The sequence below is a fragment of the Vanellus vanellus genome (assembly GCF_965231255.1).
Source record: "Vanellus vanellus genome assembly, chromosome: 24".
NCBI lineage: Eukaryota > Metazoa > Chordata > Aves > Charadriiformes > Charadriidae > Vanellus > Vanellus vanellus.
The window spans coordinates 5,263,124-5,278,053 of record NC_138929.1 but is presented as its reverse complement, the minus strand read 5'-3'; the positions used below and the strand labels follow the sequence as shown (position 1 = coordinate 5,278,053).

At 50.5% G+C, this 14,930-nt stretch overlaps 2 protein-coding genes across 4 annotated transcripts; both read right to left on the bottom strand.

The window, feature by feature from the left end:
* Window positions 1-4,439: 4,439 nt before the first annotated feature.
* Window positions 4,440-11,018, bottom strand: RDM1 (RAD52 motif containing 1). Of its 3 annotated transcripts, XR_014270020.1 has the most exons (8): window positions 10,928-11,018; window positions 9,749-9,928; window positions 9,061-9,183; window positions 8,412-8,574; window positions 7,743-7,841; window positions 6,602-6,690; window positions 4,941-5,157; window positions 4,440-4,856 (listed from the first exon to the last, which is right to left on the bottom strand). XR_014270020.1 is itself a non-coding variant. In XM_082494958.1 (7 exons), the coding sequence occupies exons 1-7, from the start codon at window positions 11,012-11,014 to the stop codon at window positions 5,573-5,575; spliced, it is 786 nt and encodes a 261-aa protein (XP_082351084.1). In that variant the 5' UTR covers window positions 11,015-11,018; the 3' UTR covers window positions 4,440-5,572. The 3 variants fall into 3 exon arrangements, 2 of the variants coding, with proteins under 2 accessions (XP_082351084.1, XP_082351083.1); XM_082494958.1 differs by having other exon boundaries at window positions 4,440-5,617; XM_082494957.1 differs by having other exon boundaries at window positions 4,440-5,157.
* A 320-nt stretch (window positions 11,019-11,338) lies between these two features.
* Window positions 11,339-14,930, bottom strand: GH1 (growth hormone 1; the record flags this gene model as incomplete). Its single annotated transcript, XM_082495040.1, has 5 exons — window positions 11,339-11,539; window positions 12,897-13,058; window positions 13,450-13,566; window positions 14,298-14,411; window positions 14,856-14,930. 5 exons carry the CDS (start codon window positions 14,928-14,930, stop codon window positions 11,339-11,341), a joined length of 669 nt encoding a protein of 222 aa, XP_082351166.1.

Sequence of the window (14,930 nt, the reverse complement as noted above, 5' to 3'; positions counted from 1 at the left end):
ACAGGTCCCCGAGATCATTTGGGTGAATGGGAAGTACCTGTTGCTCTCCATGGAGAATGAAGAGTGCCAGAACAATTAGCTTAATCCCAGGCAATAATTAGGCATCTAAAATTAGAGGATATGTTTGCACAAGGGTTCATCTGTAGGATTTGCCCTTGCTACTGGAGAGGGTGTTCAGGGAGAGTGACTGCAGCTCTCGCCTGCGGGGTCTAGACCTCCCAGGGAGGCAGCCGGGCGGTGGGAGGAAGGTCTTTCCACGCTCAAGCTCACAACTGCTTTGGAGAGTTCAGTTTTCAGCCTTGTGGAAGGGGAGCATGGCTGGAAGCATGCTTCTTCCCAAACAGACTCATTTAGCCTGCAACCCACATCCTGCAGAACATACTTTCCGCTTTTAAGTTCTTGGATCCCTCTTTTCTTCAATGTAGGGCAGACATACCTGCTAAAAAGACACGGGGAGGGGGAGCTGGTTGTGGGCAGTGAGCCCCAGCACTGGCACTACCTTGTTTTCCACCATTCCCCAGCACTGAGACAAGGCTTAGATGCAGCCCTAAGACTGGCTCACCACGGGAGCAGCTCCAGAAAGGCCAAGACCACCCTGGACTTGGCTCCTTCCAAGCCAACACGAGTACTAGAAAATACAAAACCTCCCTTTTTGCAGGAAAAATCCAAGCACGTAAGGGTCACACTCAATAAATGAAACTACAAATGCAAATGGTGATGGAGCCGAGATGCTTGCAATGGTCTACAAATACAAGCAACAGAGGGGATTTTGGGACACCTCTCTGTCCTCATTTCAGCTACTCTAATAACAGAGCAACAGGACCTAAAACATGACCCTCACGAGCCAATTCCAAGCCAGGACTTCCTTGGCGATCAGCTTTTTCACACGGTAGTATTTTTATCTTTGACATGAGGTTTGTATTCTGAAATGAGTGTACCCGTGTCTCCTCTGAGGCTCAGGTTATCTGGGCTCTGAGCACTAAAGCTCTGAGCCCCCACGGGGGGATTTATTTCTGCTGCTTAGCCTTTAAGATAACACAAGACAGCATGACAGCAGCCAAGCAGACGAAAGAGAACAGGGCAAGATTTTGCCGTTCTCGTTTCACACTTCCTTTGCCTGCACCGCACAGGAAACCCCAAAATATGTTAAAAAATGAACTTCAACGAAAAAAAAAAACCCTAATGATCTTCTGCTCCTTCTCAGAGAGTGTTAGAGACAGAGCACTTGTTGCAATTTCATGACATTTCATACGATGTCCCCAGATGCGCATTTGTTTCTTCTCCAAGGAGAGGAGGGACTCCCTTGGGTATGGCCCTGAGCAACCTCATTCATTTTTAATAGAAAAAACCTGTGCTAGCTGTGAGGTTAGCCCTGCTTGGGGCTGGAGGTTGAATCAGAGATCTACCAACCCCAGTCCATCTGGGATTTCAGCAGAGGAAGGGGTAGTACAGACTTTTCTCTTTCCACCTCAGATAGCCACCACAAGGGCTATCCCAAGAGTAGTCAGTAATACGGGGCTCCATCTTCAACGCAACGAAGGTCTTTCCACCCAAACCCTAGCAGAAGCAAGGCACGCGTGGGTTTTGCCTTGTTCTAGGTAGTTCTCATCCCAAAAATGTCGGTCCTCGGATAAACAGAGCTGGAGGTGATCTCCCAGGGCGTGAGTGGTTACTCTTAGCTTGGGGTTGACTACAAGTCATCCAATATCTGTGGGAAAGGGCAGCAGCCTCCTCCTCTTGGTTGGATTTGGGGAAATGAATGCTGCACTATGGCCCTACGGGAATCCTCCCACCAGGCACTATTGCAGCACCACAACACCCTGCCCTGCTCTGGCTCTAGCTTGAAATCGAGGAGGAATAAAGCACACGGGCATGGAGGTGGGTCGAGCGGCAGGGGTCCAAGGGAGGGTGAGGCAGTAGCCCACCATGGTGGGCAGGGGACGGTACCTACAGGTGCTTCAACAGGAGCAGACCCTCCAGTGAATGCCTCTTCACTGCCTGCAGATTGTTGTCCTGGAGGACCCTGGAATGAGACAAACGGACATTTACTGCAACACTTCCAGGAGGATGTGGAAGTTTCAACGGAAAATATCCCGCAGTAGCTTTACTAAAGCATCTCTTTGAGTCACCACAGGGATCATCACCACTCATCGCAGGAGCAGGCACTTGCTCCTGGGCTGCTGAAGCTAACTGTAGCCTCATCATTGATTAAATAGGCACAGGGGTGGTCCCGTAGGATGGAAGGGACACAGCTCACGGCATTTCTTGCCATCCTAGGAAGCCCTGGGGATCCACACCCCTCCTTGCTGAGCAGCTCAGCTTTGAGTTCAGATGGAAACAGTTTGTGTGGGTGCTCGTGCTTGCAATACCCTTGGCTCAAAAACCAGATGAAAGGATTGCAAATACCTGAATTCCCAACATTTTAAATGCTAGAGGATACTTACAAGGACTCAGCCCATGGGTATTCCCTCCATGCTTGTTTTTCAATGGAAGAAATTGAGTTGCCAGTGAAATCTCTGCAAAGAAATGATTGGCAGTGTCACCCCTCAGGAAAACCCCTTCCCCTGCAAATCTGGCTGCTGAGGGGGAAGTGGAGTTTGCCTGGAGATGCAACAGCGTGGCCAGCCTGGCTTCACCCCTCGGCACTGCAGCCCAAGCCCCTCCAAACCAAAATGTCTCCTGCTGGTGACTCTCCCGGATGTCTCAGGAGGTGTTATCAGGAATAAGAAGCAGAGGAAGGGAAGAGAGAATCATAGAATCGTCTATGTTGGAAGGGACCTATAAGATCATTCAGTCCAACCATTAACCCAACACTGCCCTAAACCACCACTAACCCATGTCCCTCAGCACCATGTCTGCTTGTCTGTTAAACACCTCCAGGGATGGCGACTCCACCACTGCCCTGGGCAGCCTGGGCCAGTGCTTGATAACGCTTTCTGAGAAGAAATTTTTCCTAATATCCAATCTAAACCTCCCCTGGTACAATTTGGGGCCATTCCCTCTTGTCTTATCGCCTGTTCCTTGGGAGAAGAGACCAACCCCCCCTCACTACACCCTCCTCTCAGGGAGCTGTAGAGAATGATGAGGTCTCCCCTCAGCTTCCTTTTCTCCAGCCTCAACACCCCCAGTTCCCTCAGCCGCTCCTCACCAGATGTGTGCTCCAGACCCCTCACCAGCTCCGTTGCCCTTCCCTGGACACGCTCCTGTACCTCAATGTCTGTCTTGTGGTGAGGAGCCCAAAACTGAACACAGTATTTGAGGTGGGGCCTCACCAGTGCCGAGTACAGGGGGACCGTCACTGCCCCAGCCCTGCTGGCCACACTATCCCTGACACAGGCCAGGATGCCATTGGCCTTCTTGGCCACCTGGGCACACTGCAGGCTCATCTTCAGCGGGCTGTGGACCAACACCCCCAGGGCCTTCTCTGCCAGGCAGCTTCCCAGCCACTCTGCCCCAGGCCTGTAGCGTCCATGGGGTTGGTGTGGCCCAAGTGCAGGACCCGGCACTCAGCCTTGTTGAACCTCATACCATTGGCCTCGGCCCATCGATCCAGCCTGTCCAGATCCCTCTGTAGAGCCATCCTACCCTCAGGCAGATCAACACTCCCACCTAACTTGCTGTCGTCAAGACGGAGGAAAGGGTCTGGAGGGGAGGCCCACCACTGGTACTCACAGGACGGAGAGGGCCTGGCGGCGGGTGGCGGGGGGCACGCCAGCCAGGGCGGCATGGCTGCAGTCCAGCAGCCGTCCTCGGCAGCGGCAGGGCAGCGGGCAGAGCCCCCCCGGCCACCCCGGGTAGGGGGCTGCTACCAGCAGCAGTGCCAGCACCAGGAGCGGGCAGCGAGGCCCAGGCAGGCCCATGGTGGAGCAGGCCCGGACAGGGGTCGCCGGGCAACAGGGAGGGGGGCGCAGGCCCGGGCACAGGCCTCACGGCTGAGTGGGGCCTGGCGCTTCAGGCCTCTCCGCTGTCAGAATAGGTAATATAATTACAATCTCCGCCTCGGAACTTGCCTCGATAAGAGGATTCATGGAGGGCCAGTGCCTCCCTCCAGTATTCCCCCTTGTGGAACGCCGCATCTTGCTTCCCCATTTGGATTTCTCTAAATTCAGTGTCCCACCACTGGATTTTGTTTCACCTTCCCAGTATCAGGTCTCTTCTGGAAGAAATCACCCCTTTCCTCTCTTTTTGTTGTTAATCAACAGGTCACGCTCCTCACGTTTCAAGAGGGATCTCAAATCATTCCCGTGGCTCTTCCCTAAGCTGTACCATTTTTCAATCACCTTTTTTTCATTTCCAAAGACAGAGGTAAAAAAATCGGTGTGGGGGCGTCTGTTTTCAAGTAAGCATTCCCTCCACCATCGCATACCCTCATGACCTGGGGAGCTTCATGCCCCTTCCCATGGCTTGTGCTGCCTCTGAGATTCACTCATCACACAGAGTTACAAAATGTTACTTAATTTAATGAAAAAGCTGTTAAAAAGAATCTTTGCTTTACATGGTGACAATGTCCCAACTACCTGTAGCTGAGGCTCAACCCATGTGGCTCAACACATTATTACAAGACTTACGCTTATTTTTTTTAAAAGAAATGTCACTTAGAGAAGTATTTTTTCCTGTGCCTGTGCAGACGAGTGTAAGTACCACAGCTACTCCTGCTGGTAAGATGTCTGCTTCTGCCATCTCCAGCTTTCTCCTGCAGATCGGAGCAAACCTGAACTGTAGGCTCTTGCAGGGAGGGCTCGTTCCTTTTATTTTTCTATAAGTGCCGTGCACATCTGTTATGCCGCCTAAATAACAACCGTGCTGCTAAGCTGGCTTCCATATTTAGCTGACCTGGATAAATCGACAGGAAAACACTTCCTTTCCAAAAACAGCATATATTTTTGGGCTTAATTTTAGTAACACTAGGTTTATTGCCCATTTCTTTCGCTGTTACGTACTTGGAGAAAAAGAAAACGGTGAATATGACGCACGTCATTTCACAGCATTAAGACTTTCATTCCTAATCAAACGCTGCAGAACTTTTGGAAACGACACGAAGACAGAGCTGCGCTAATTAGACGGCATCTCCCGGCTAGGGAGCTCATCATCAAAACTGAGATCAGACAAAACTTCTTCTTCTTCGAGGTCAAACTGTTGCAAGGACAATTCACTGACCTGGGAAGACAAATCAAGAGTAAATTTCTTTCTCTCTGATGTATTTTAGATTCATCCCTCTGCACCTGGAAACAATTTATTTTTACCATGTACAAGAGACAGCCTCCATGGAATTTACCAACTCAGGAACATTTCTGTTGTGGAAAGACTGACCGACATCACAAGGCAATGAACCCAAAGGACACCCAGTGGCTCTCCTCCCAAGCAAGTCCTTCCGAATTCCTGCCTGTTCCTCTTCCCATCAGGCTGGAAGGTGTCTTGCGGAGAGAGCGCCGAATTACCTCCCACACACCATTACAAGGGAAGTGAGAGGGCAGGGGAGGTGAGGGATGACTCTTTGGGTAAAACAGAGGTTTAAGAAGCTGCAGGCTTTCTGTTTGACTTCGCTGCTTGCTTCCCTTATGGTCATTGCATGTTAGGTCAGCTCTCTGTGGGTTTCAAAGAGGTCAGATGGAAGGGGCTGTACAGAGGAAAATGCAGAGAGAGAACAAACCAGCAGAAATTTCATCTTTTCAACTGATAAAAAAAGATCTGGTGGGCATTAGTTTTACCTCACACACAAAAATACCTCCTATTTTACGGCTACTCTTCAGTAAGCAAGGAAGATAGTTCTACCCTTGGACACTAGGTGACTCAGTGTCATCAAACGGAATAACGTGTCCCAAGGTTCGTTAGACACTTCCTCCATGCAAACTGCAGGAGGAGTTAAGACACTGCGCAGCGCCGTGCCGATGCATCATGTGAGAGCGATGCTTGCTTTCAAAAGACCGCCGTTTCAGTGATCTCCCTGGCTAAGTAGCAGCGTTTTCAGTTCTCTGCTCGGGACCGGCTGCGTGCGAAAGCTGGCAGGCAGAACCCATCTCACTGAGCATGATGATTAAAGTTTCACTATTGTACCTGGGTATTTTTGTTCGGTGCATGCTAACAGATCCCACAATTACCTGCAGGGATTTCACCACAGCTTTTATTTCACCAAAGCTTTTAACAATCATTCCCTCTGGGGTAAGGATAAGTTTATGAAGTGCATTTCTAGATGGGGAGTTTGATTTATTTAAGAACTTATTAAAAAAACATTTGATTTAACCTACTGTGACTTTACCGGGATTTTCGCTCTCACAGATTCTATGAAAAGCAGTCCTGGACACTGTCACGTGTCAGACTTGTCAACCTGCACCATAACACTCCTGTATCCTAAGTGCTTGCTTTCCTGTGCTGTCTAAAATACACATGCATTTCTGCACAAAGATACCCACAAAAAAATAAGGGTTTTAAAACCTTAGCATGCTGTACAATTTCAAGATGTAATTACTTCCTGGGATTTAAGTCAAGGTAATTGCTGCATAAAAGGAGGGTGTCAGAGGCTGTAAGAGTTAACAGCTCTATCTCCAATCCCTAGATGTAACACACAGGTCCTGCGCAAAAGCTAAATATCCACTGCGTTTACCTGAACAAGCCCCTTCAGTTCCTCTTCTGTTAGGGAGTCTGTGACCTCCTCTTGGGTGGAATTGTACTCCACGGCCACCTTCCCGTTCTCTGAAAGAGAACAAACAGCCAGAGACACACTTAATTACTACGGTGCGTAATGACAATAAACCTACCCTAAACTCCAAATGGGACAATTCCGCTTCATAAGGGCTCTCAGAGCAACTGGCAGGTTGGCCGGAATGACTGCGCTTCTTCCTCTGGCCTACCACCTGTCTTCTCTGCAGAAAACCAAATGGCTCTTCCTAAATGGAGTAGAAACTGAAACTGAGGAAGCAGAAATCTATGGAGCGTGTTAATTGCCGATCTCTGTGTTATGTGATGGAGCAGAAGGCAGGATGCACTGCAAAACATCTGAATCCCGAAACCCACCTTTCGAAAGACCACCTTAAAGAGTTCAGGGGAGGAACCCGGCAGATGAAAGGCCCCGCTCTGTAAAATGAGGATAGTGGTACTGACCTGATCCCATGGGGGTCTGTCCTGATAAGCATAAAGACTGAAGTACTCAGACACCATACAAACAGGTGTCACCTAAAAGTTCGGAGGGCACAAGACATGGAACCCAGAGGCAGCAGAACTAGCAGTTCCTGGATTGGCACAGAGCCAGCTTCTATGATTAAAAAGATTAAAAACTCAAAGGAGTAGTAGCCCCAAAGAAGCAACACCGAACGCAACAGTGAGGCACAGACCTCTGACGGCACCTGGCTGGCTTGGAACCAGGACAGGGATGGGCCAAGTGCTGCAATTCTGTTCGTGTTCCCCCTGGAACCAAAACTTCCCCACATCCCTATTCGGCATGCACGTGTAGTGTTAAAAAGCTCTCCCTGCCAGCGTTTACTGTCTTGGAATTTGGAGTTTTAATGACTTATTTATCATAAAAAATTCTGACCTCCTGGCATATTTCCCTTTCACTCACAGAGCTCATGGGGTGGTACCACTCTGTTAAATCCTTACAGAACACAACACAAGTTTAATTTTGCCTGAGACCCCCCAAGCTTCAATGAATCCCAAGAAAGGTTCAGAGAAACAGAATTCACATCAATTATCGTGCAAGTTATCATTAGCCCAAACACCCCAGCATTTAATACAAAAATAGGCCTTACCTAAGACTACGAGGAGTATCTTCTGAAAGGCGCTAGACAGAGCCTTCCCGACTGCGAGTTTCTGAACTCTTCTTGAGGTTGTGACAAACTCGAGAGGATCTGAACACAACAAGCAGCACGTTATTGATATTAAGATGATACTCTGCATATGAAGCACACCAGCTGCATTGCGCCAGGAAATGTAACCAAACACAGCCTTACGGATCCGATAAGAAAGCTGCTTATGTTTTGGGAATCGCCGGTAGCATGGCAGCACCCTCAAAGGGGTTTTGTGTGCCAACTCACAGCACCACACGATCCTCAGCCTTGTGTCAGGACCCTGCCCAGGGCAGCAGGCAGCGCAGAGCCCCGCCGGCACCTAAGCAGTGCCAGTATGAAGAATGATATGGCATGTTCGCACCAGAAGCGGCTGCGATGGGGAATGAATAACGCTGCAGGCGAGAGGGAGAGAACAGAGGGTAGGAAAGCGATACTGGTGTGAAGCAGGGAGGGAAGAGGCATGCTCGGGATCCCTTGCTGCATAGCACAGCAGCTCACAAGGCCCTGCACAGATCCTTGCCTCCAGCTAAATTCAGATACTTTATCAGACCCACAAACTGTGCAAAAGCAAGACTGATCAGTGTCTGTGACAGCTGCTAAGGAAGACTTCCAGCTGCAGCCAAAACGTACCGTCACTGTTTTCTATGTCTTCCTCGCCAAGGGCAACTCCCCTGGTGCGTAGCCCGTGGTTGGGCAGTGTCACCTCTACAGCACACAGGTATTTCACGGATCTCTTCTGTAATGTCTCTCCCTGTTCCTCATTCTCACCATCAAAGCCAGATACGTTCTGCAGCTGTTGGGAAGACCACAGATAATTAATTTCGATCGAATAGGAAGGGGATGTTATGACCACTTAGGCCTACACCTGCATACCACAGACCTTCTCTGCACAGCGTCCGACTGCAAGGCAGAAGTGCATGGTGGAGGCAGAGCAGGAAAGTTTACTCTTTTGACCGTATTTTAGAAATCCTTCATAGTCCACATCCTCTGAGTCTAAGTCACCTTGGATACCTTCAGCACACAAAGACTACTGTCAAGCCCTGGCACTGCTTTCCTCACAGCCACCCCCATTTTTATTAACAGGAGCCCAGCCATTGCCCTCACCCATAGCCACCTTCTCTCCCCAAGCTTTCAAAATCCCCTCATTTGTGGTCCAAACGGCAGCTCCTCTAGCTGTCTATTATTTGCTATTTGCGGACAATTCTTCTTTTCCACCAACCGCTCTAATTAAGAAGAGGATGAGGGGAAGGATGATGGATGAATATAAAGGGCCCCTTACCGTGATGATACGACTGGACCAGCCGTTAAAACCAAGGTAGTGGTTGGCCAACTCCTGGCACTTGTTGCTGTTGAGAGCAAGGGCTTGTTGCTGAAACCCCTTCTGCTTGGTGCAAACGCAAACCTGTCCAGGAAAGAAGAACCCTGGTTAGCCAGGCTTTGCTTGCAGGGGACCCACTACAGACACACCATGGATGACTCTGGGAGAGTCACCCAAAGGTAACCTATTCCCTGACCACATGTGTGATTCTGAGATGTGTTAAATGGTTTTTATCCCAGGAATGGGCCCTGCAAATTATTCCAGAGGAGGGATGTTGCCATTTTACTGCTTAAATGCTACCTGAGAGCCAGCAGATGGTGGGCCTGTGTGAACCTCATGAAGTTCAACAGGACCAAGTGCAAGGTCCTGCACCTGGGTTGGGGCAATCCCAAACACAGTCTGGGTGGAAAATGGCTGGAGAGCAGCCCTGAGAAGGGTGGTTGCGGGGGTATTGGTGGATGAGAAGCTCAACATGACACGGCAATGTGCACTCACAGCCCAGAAAGCCACCTGCATCCTGGGCTGCATCCCCAGCAGCGTGGCCAGCAGGGTGAGGGAGGGGATTCTGCCCCTCTGCTGCGCTCTGGGGAGATCCCCCTGCAGTGCTGCCTCCAGCTCGAGGGGTCCCAACAGCAGAAGTTCTTCTTACCTTCAAGGGAGATTTCTGAAACAGCCTTTGCCCATTGCAGGCGTGCTGGGCTCTGCTGGCATCTCCAGCTGAATAAAACTTGATAATGGCATAATACCCAGGCCCTGCCACGGCAGCATTTCTGTGCACTCGCACCGAGTAGAGTGGCCCAAATTTGGAAAACGCTGAAAACAGGGAATGCTGAGGAAAAACAAGAGAAAAAAGGGTCTTTTGATGTATCTATGGGTGTTCCACGGGCTGAGCAACAGTGACAGAGAGGACTACTCCCAAGACCTAATTACCTAGAAAATGAGGAAAGCTTTTTGTACAGTTTAATGGCAATAAGACCTGGGATAAGCAGTGAGACTAAAGAGTATTGCTCCATAAAAATGGAGGTCCTGGCTGGACCTCTGACCCTGAGGACATCTCGTGTCCCTTGTCATCCAGCCCCTGCATCGGGAAGAAAGCAAAGGCAGACACGGGATATTCTGTCCCCTGTTATTCTCATCCCAGACTGCCTTTTGCCCTCCGCCATCCTGCCTTGTGTGGGTGCACTGTTTGCCAAAGCTTTCAGTGAAAAATTAGCACGATATTTTGCAAGGAGACTAACGGGGTTCTCTTCCAGCTCGTCCACCCTGTGTGGCTGTCTTTGTAGTTTTGGTGTGCAGACCACAAAACCGGCTGTGTGGCAGAGGGGCAGAAATCACCCTGGGGTGGCCTGACACCCCCTCGGGGCTGCCCTGCACCCCGCATGCCTCAGGGAGACAAGGAAACTAAAAAAAATAAATTATTAAAAGAAAGGAGGGATATAAAAAGTATATTATTAGCACACAAGCGAAGGCATCAGTGTAGATGGGAAGGAACAGAGGCCTTAGATCCAGGGGGGGTAAAGGGACCATGGGGGTCCCTGGACCCCACTCTGCAGCCCTGGGGTAGTCCAGTCCCCCCTCCCCAGTCCAGGGGGGGATCCATGGTCCTGCTCCCCACTCCCGGGGTGATCCATGGCCCCTCTCCCCACCCCCGGGGGGGATCCATGGCCCCTCTCCCCACCCCCGGGGGGGGATCCACGGCCCCGCTCCCCACCCCCGGGGGGGGATCCACGGCCCCGCTCCCCACCCCCGGGGCATCCAGGCCCCGCTCCCCACCCCTGGGGGGAATCCAGGCCCCACTCCCCAAGCCTGGTCGGAGGCCTCGTCTCACCTCCAGCCCCGTCTCTGGCTCCAGCCCCCAGACCAGCAGGGTTCGGTCGCTCCCACACGGCACCCGGAACTCCACCACCTCCGCCATGCCGGGGCCGTTGCCCGCCCCGCCCGGAGACACGGCCCGGGCTGCGGGCCCCAGACATGACTGCGAGGAGGAAAAAAAAAAACCAACAAAAAAAACCAAACCAAAATCCATCCCTGGCCCCAAACCCACCCCTCCAGCCCCACACCCGCCCTGCCCAGGGAGTGTCTCATCCCTCCTGGCCCCCGCGGCGGCCTGTCTCCGCAGCCCCCCAAAAGCCAGAGAAATGTCAGTGAGATGCAGGTTTATTCTCCGATTTTCTTTACAAAGGAGCGGGGCAGCCATGGCTGGCGAGGGGCCCGGGCGGTTGGGGAACCATCCCCGGTGTCAAACAGTGCAGTTTCCCTCGCCGTAGCGCCGGCACTTCATCACCTTCAGGTAGGTCTCCACCTTGTGCAGGTCCTTCTTGAAGCAGGAGAGCAAGCCGTAGTTCTTCAGCAGGGCGTCCTCGTTGCGCAGGTGGATGTCGAATTTGTCATAGGTGGGTTTGAGGATCTGGGGACCCCGCGGGCTCCGGTCCTCCAGCTCCTGCGAGAGGAGGGAGATGTCCTGGGGATGAGCATCCTCCGTGGGGTCCCATCACCAGCACTCCCCTCTAGCTCTAGAGGAGGTTGGGGTGTGTTTTTTTTTTTTTTTTTTTTTTTTTTTTTTTTTTTTTTTTTTTAACCCCCCTTAATTATATTTCAAGCATACTTTTGAGTGTATGTGTTTACAGGAAGGGTAATTATGCTGGCTGCAGGGAAGGAGAAGCGTGTCTTTTGGGGTCTTGAAATAAGGAGAAAGTTGCAGGGTCTCTCCATAGCTACTCTAGCCAAGGAGATGGGGAACCAGGCAATTAATTCTCTTTTCTCCCTCTTTCCCGGTGAGAAAAGCTCTAACCCAGTCCCAAGGCGCATGAATCTGGAGCGGAGAGATCTGCAGTCTGCCACTCCTCCTGCCCTGCTTTGCTAACCAGCTGGCACAGTAAACAGGACAGGTTTGGTTAAGTAAACAGTGTTTTAAATGGATGAAATGTGATTGTTTGTCTAGCTTCTGTGTACCACTTCCCAATGCCCAAGCACATATCATATGGAGAGCAAAATCTGGAAATGGTACTGCTACATACACCTACTTACTCCAGCTGAAGTGCCAGGACAGAAGATCTCTGTTTACTCTCAGGGCCTGACTTTGAGTTATTTAGATGCCAGAAGATGTAAATAATTGTCCAGACTCATTTCTCACAGATACTCAGTTTCTCTGAGCTACATGGTGATGCTGGCAGATAAACTTAGTCATAAAGTAAGCATAACTGAAGAGGCATTCTGGCAGATAAGCAATTTCATTTAAAATAACAAAGCAAAAATTAAGAGCGCCCCTTGAAGAAGGCCACTCTCCAGCTCTCAGCTGTCTGGGTGCTGTATTAATGTAAGAGAAACATCAGAGTATCAGCTTCCATCTGTACACACACTTGTATGTGTTGTTTTTACAAAATATTGTGAGTCCTTAAAGCCAGGTTGCAAACTTCATAAAGTTTACTCCACTTTAAAGTATTTTGCATGGAGATATAGAAAACATTGCTGTTTGTGCAGCAGATTTAACTGAGTAGTCTTTAGTGCTGGGTTTGGAAAGACTTTGGGTCGGGACTGTTGGGATTTCCCTGGTCTGCACTGCTATCTGAGCAGTTATGCGTTTTCTTATACGCCCCCGTGATGAAACATGTGCAACGGGGTGTCGTGATCTCATTTTCTTAAGGTAAGCAAAGTCCAAGGGATGCCACTGGTTTTCAGAGTGAGAAGTGGGGAGATTTCCCGTGGTCTTTGGATCCCATGGAAGATCCTGAGAGCCGAGTGCCCTGTGTCTCAAAGATCTCTGTTATTCTTTAATTGTGCTGCATGCTCCAACTTACCCTCATCAGAGCTTGGATCCCTTCTTCCAGGTCCTTTAGTTTTTCATACACTCTGTCTGAGGTGCCGAAAACCAGATTGTTTGTGAACACCTTGCTTAGGTATTGCACCGGGGTCAACCAGGACTGGATGAGAACCAGTGAAAACCGAAGAAGCTCCATATCCTGAAATTGGAAAAAAAAGAAAGGGTCAAAGCTGTGCAGGTGAGATATTGGGTAAAGTTACCTGCGCGTCTTGCTCCCTCTGAAACAGCCCAGAGGTGACCCAGAGATGTGCCACTGCTCCTGTAGCTTCAGCAGATACAGAGGAGTTTGCAAGCTGAGGAGCATCCCCCAGCCATATGTTTTTTCCTCCTTGGGGTGGGAGCATGATCTATAGTTTACCCCAGAAGAGCTTTCCCTTCTTCATGCAGGGTTTAAATAGTAAAAAAGGGAGATGAGGAATGATACCTCAGGAAGCACTGAAGTGCTCGCAGCTGGCAACCCTCTGTTCCTGTAATGAAGCACAGCTGGGCTCTTCAAACAGGTCTGTGCTTGCCCAGGGGAGAGGACTTACCGATTTCTGCTGGGCATCATCCTTCCCTGTGGGAGCAGGGATGGTTTCTGAGTAACAAAATGCTGCCTGAGAATTTTTGTTGGCGTGTCTCTGGTCCTCTGGAATATAAGTGCGTTCCTGTGGAGACATCCCAGATACATTCAGATCTGTTGCCGATGTACTGGGAGAAGACTGTAAACCCTTTCCCAAGCTGTCCTGAACAGTTACTCTTTGCAACAACTAAAAGTCAGACATGAGGTGTCTCTGTACAGAGTTGGTAGGTAGGAACAGGAGTTTGTATGTTGGCACAGTAGCTTCTGGACCTAAAGATCTTCCCCTCACTAAGCCAAAGTGCTAAGGTGAATGCAAAACACACTTGGACTGGGAGTAGGTGACCTCCAAGGACAGCTCATGCCAAAGTGACAGCTCATGTCAGCTCCTGGCAACAGCAGAAACTGGATAGCTTTAAGCACTCGGAATCAGCCAGGGCCGTAGGTGACCGTCACAGGAAAGTCTTGCAAAATATCTATCTGTGCCATCTCCCACTGCTTTCCGCGCCAGGTTTCTCTTTGAGACACCTGACGCTGTGCGCTAGGTTTGGACACGGGCAGCAATAGCCCTGAGGAGGGGACTGTGCAGGATCAGAGGTGGGGGCAGAGAGCTGAGAGGAGGAGACAGGGTCTAGGCTGATGGGAGGTAGCCTGTCCTGTCCTATTAAGACCCTTTTGCCTCATCAAGAACTGACAAAGATGACATTAATAGTTGAAAAGTCTCTGTTTCTAGGAAGTTAGACTGAGTGAGAAGCTGTGGTACGGCCCTGAAACCATCAAGCTAATGCGGAGGAGATGCCCAGAGGCCGCGACACTTACGAACTCTTTGTATGTCTCGGCAGCCAGGAGGTGAAGGTGCTGAGCCCTCAGCACGGCGTTGGCAAACAGGTTGGAAAGGGGCATGGCCGGGAAGGTGGCAGCTTCCTGTGGCCACTGCAGTCCCAAAGAGATCACAGCAATGAAGAGAGGGGAAAACCATGACCCTGCAGCAAAGCGGAGAGGAAAGCTGTTAGCAGTCCTTCAGTCACCGTGCTGAGGAGGAGGGTGGCACCTGAGAATGAGTTCCCAGCCTCTTCTGTCCTTGCTGGCCGAGGGCTCACCTTCCTGAACATCTTGTTTGACTCCGCGGGTGGGTTTAGCCCTCCCCAAAATCAAATGAAACCTCGTTCCCTTTCACTAGACGTGCCCTCAAGGCTTGGACTGCTCCCAGTGTTATGACTGGTGTCTTCCTGGCTGAGAGTCGTTGTTCCTCCATGAAAAATAGAGTGTCCCCCTATGTGTTTCCCTAACATGCTCATATTTTTGCATAGGCCTTGAGGAGAGCACATTGCGTGAGCAAGCAGGGGATGGTGAGTACCGGGTGTGGGAGTAGCTCACGTTCGCCTTGGTTTCCTCCATGCTGCTGACGTGAAACCGGCTGTCTGCCTTCACTGGGATGAGAGCTGATGACAT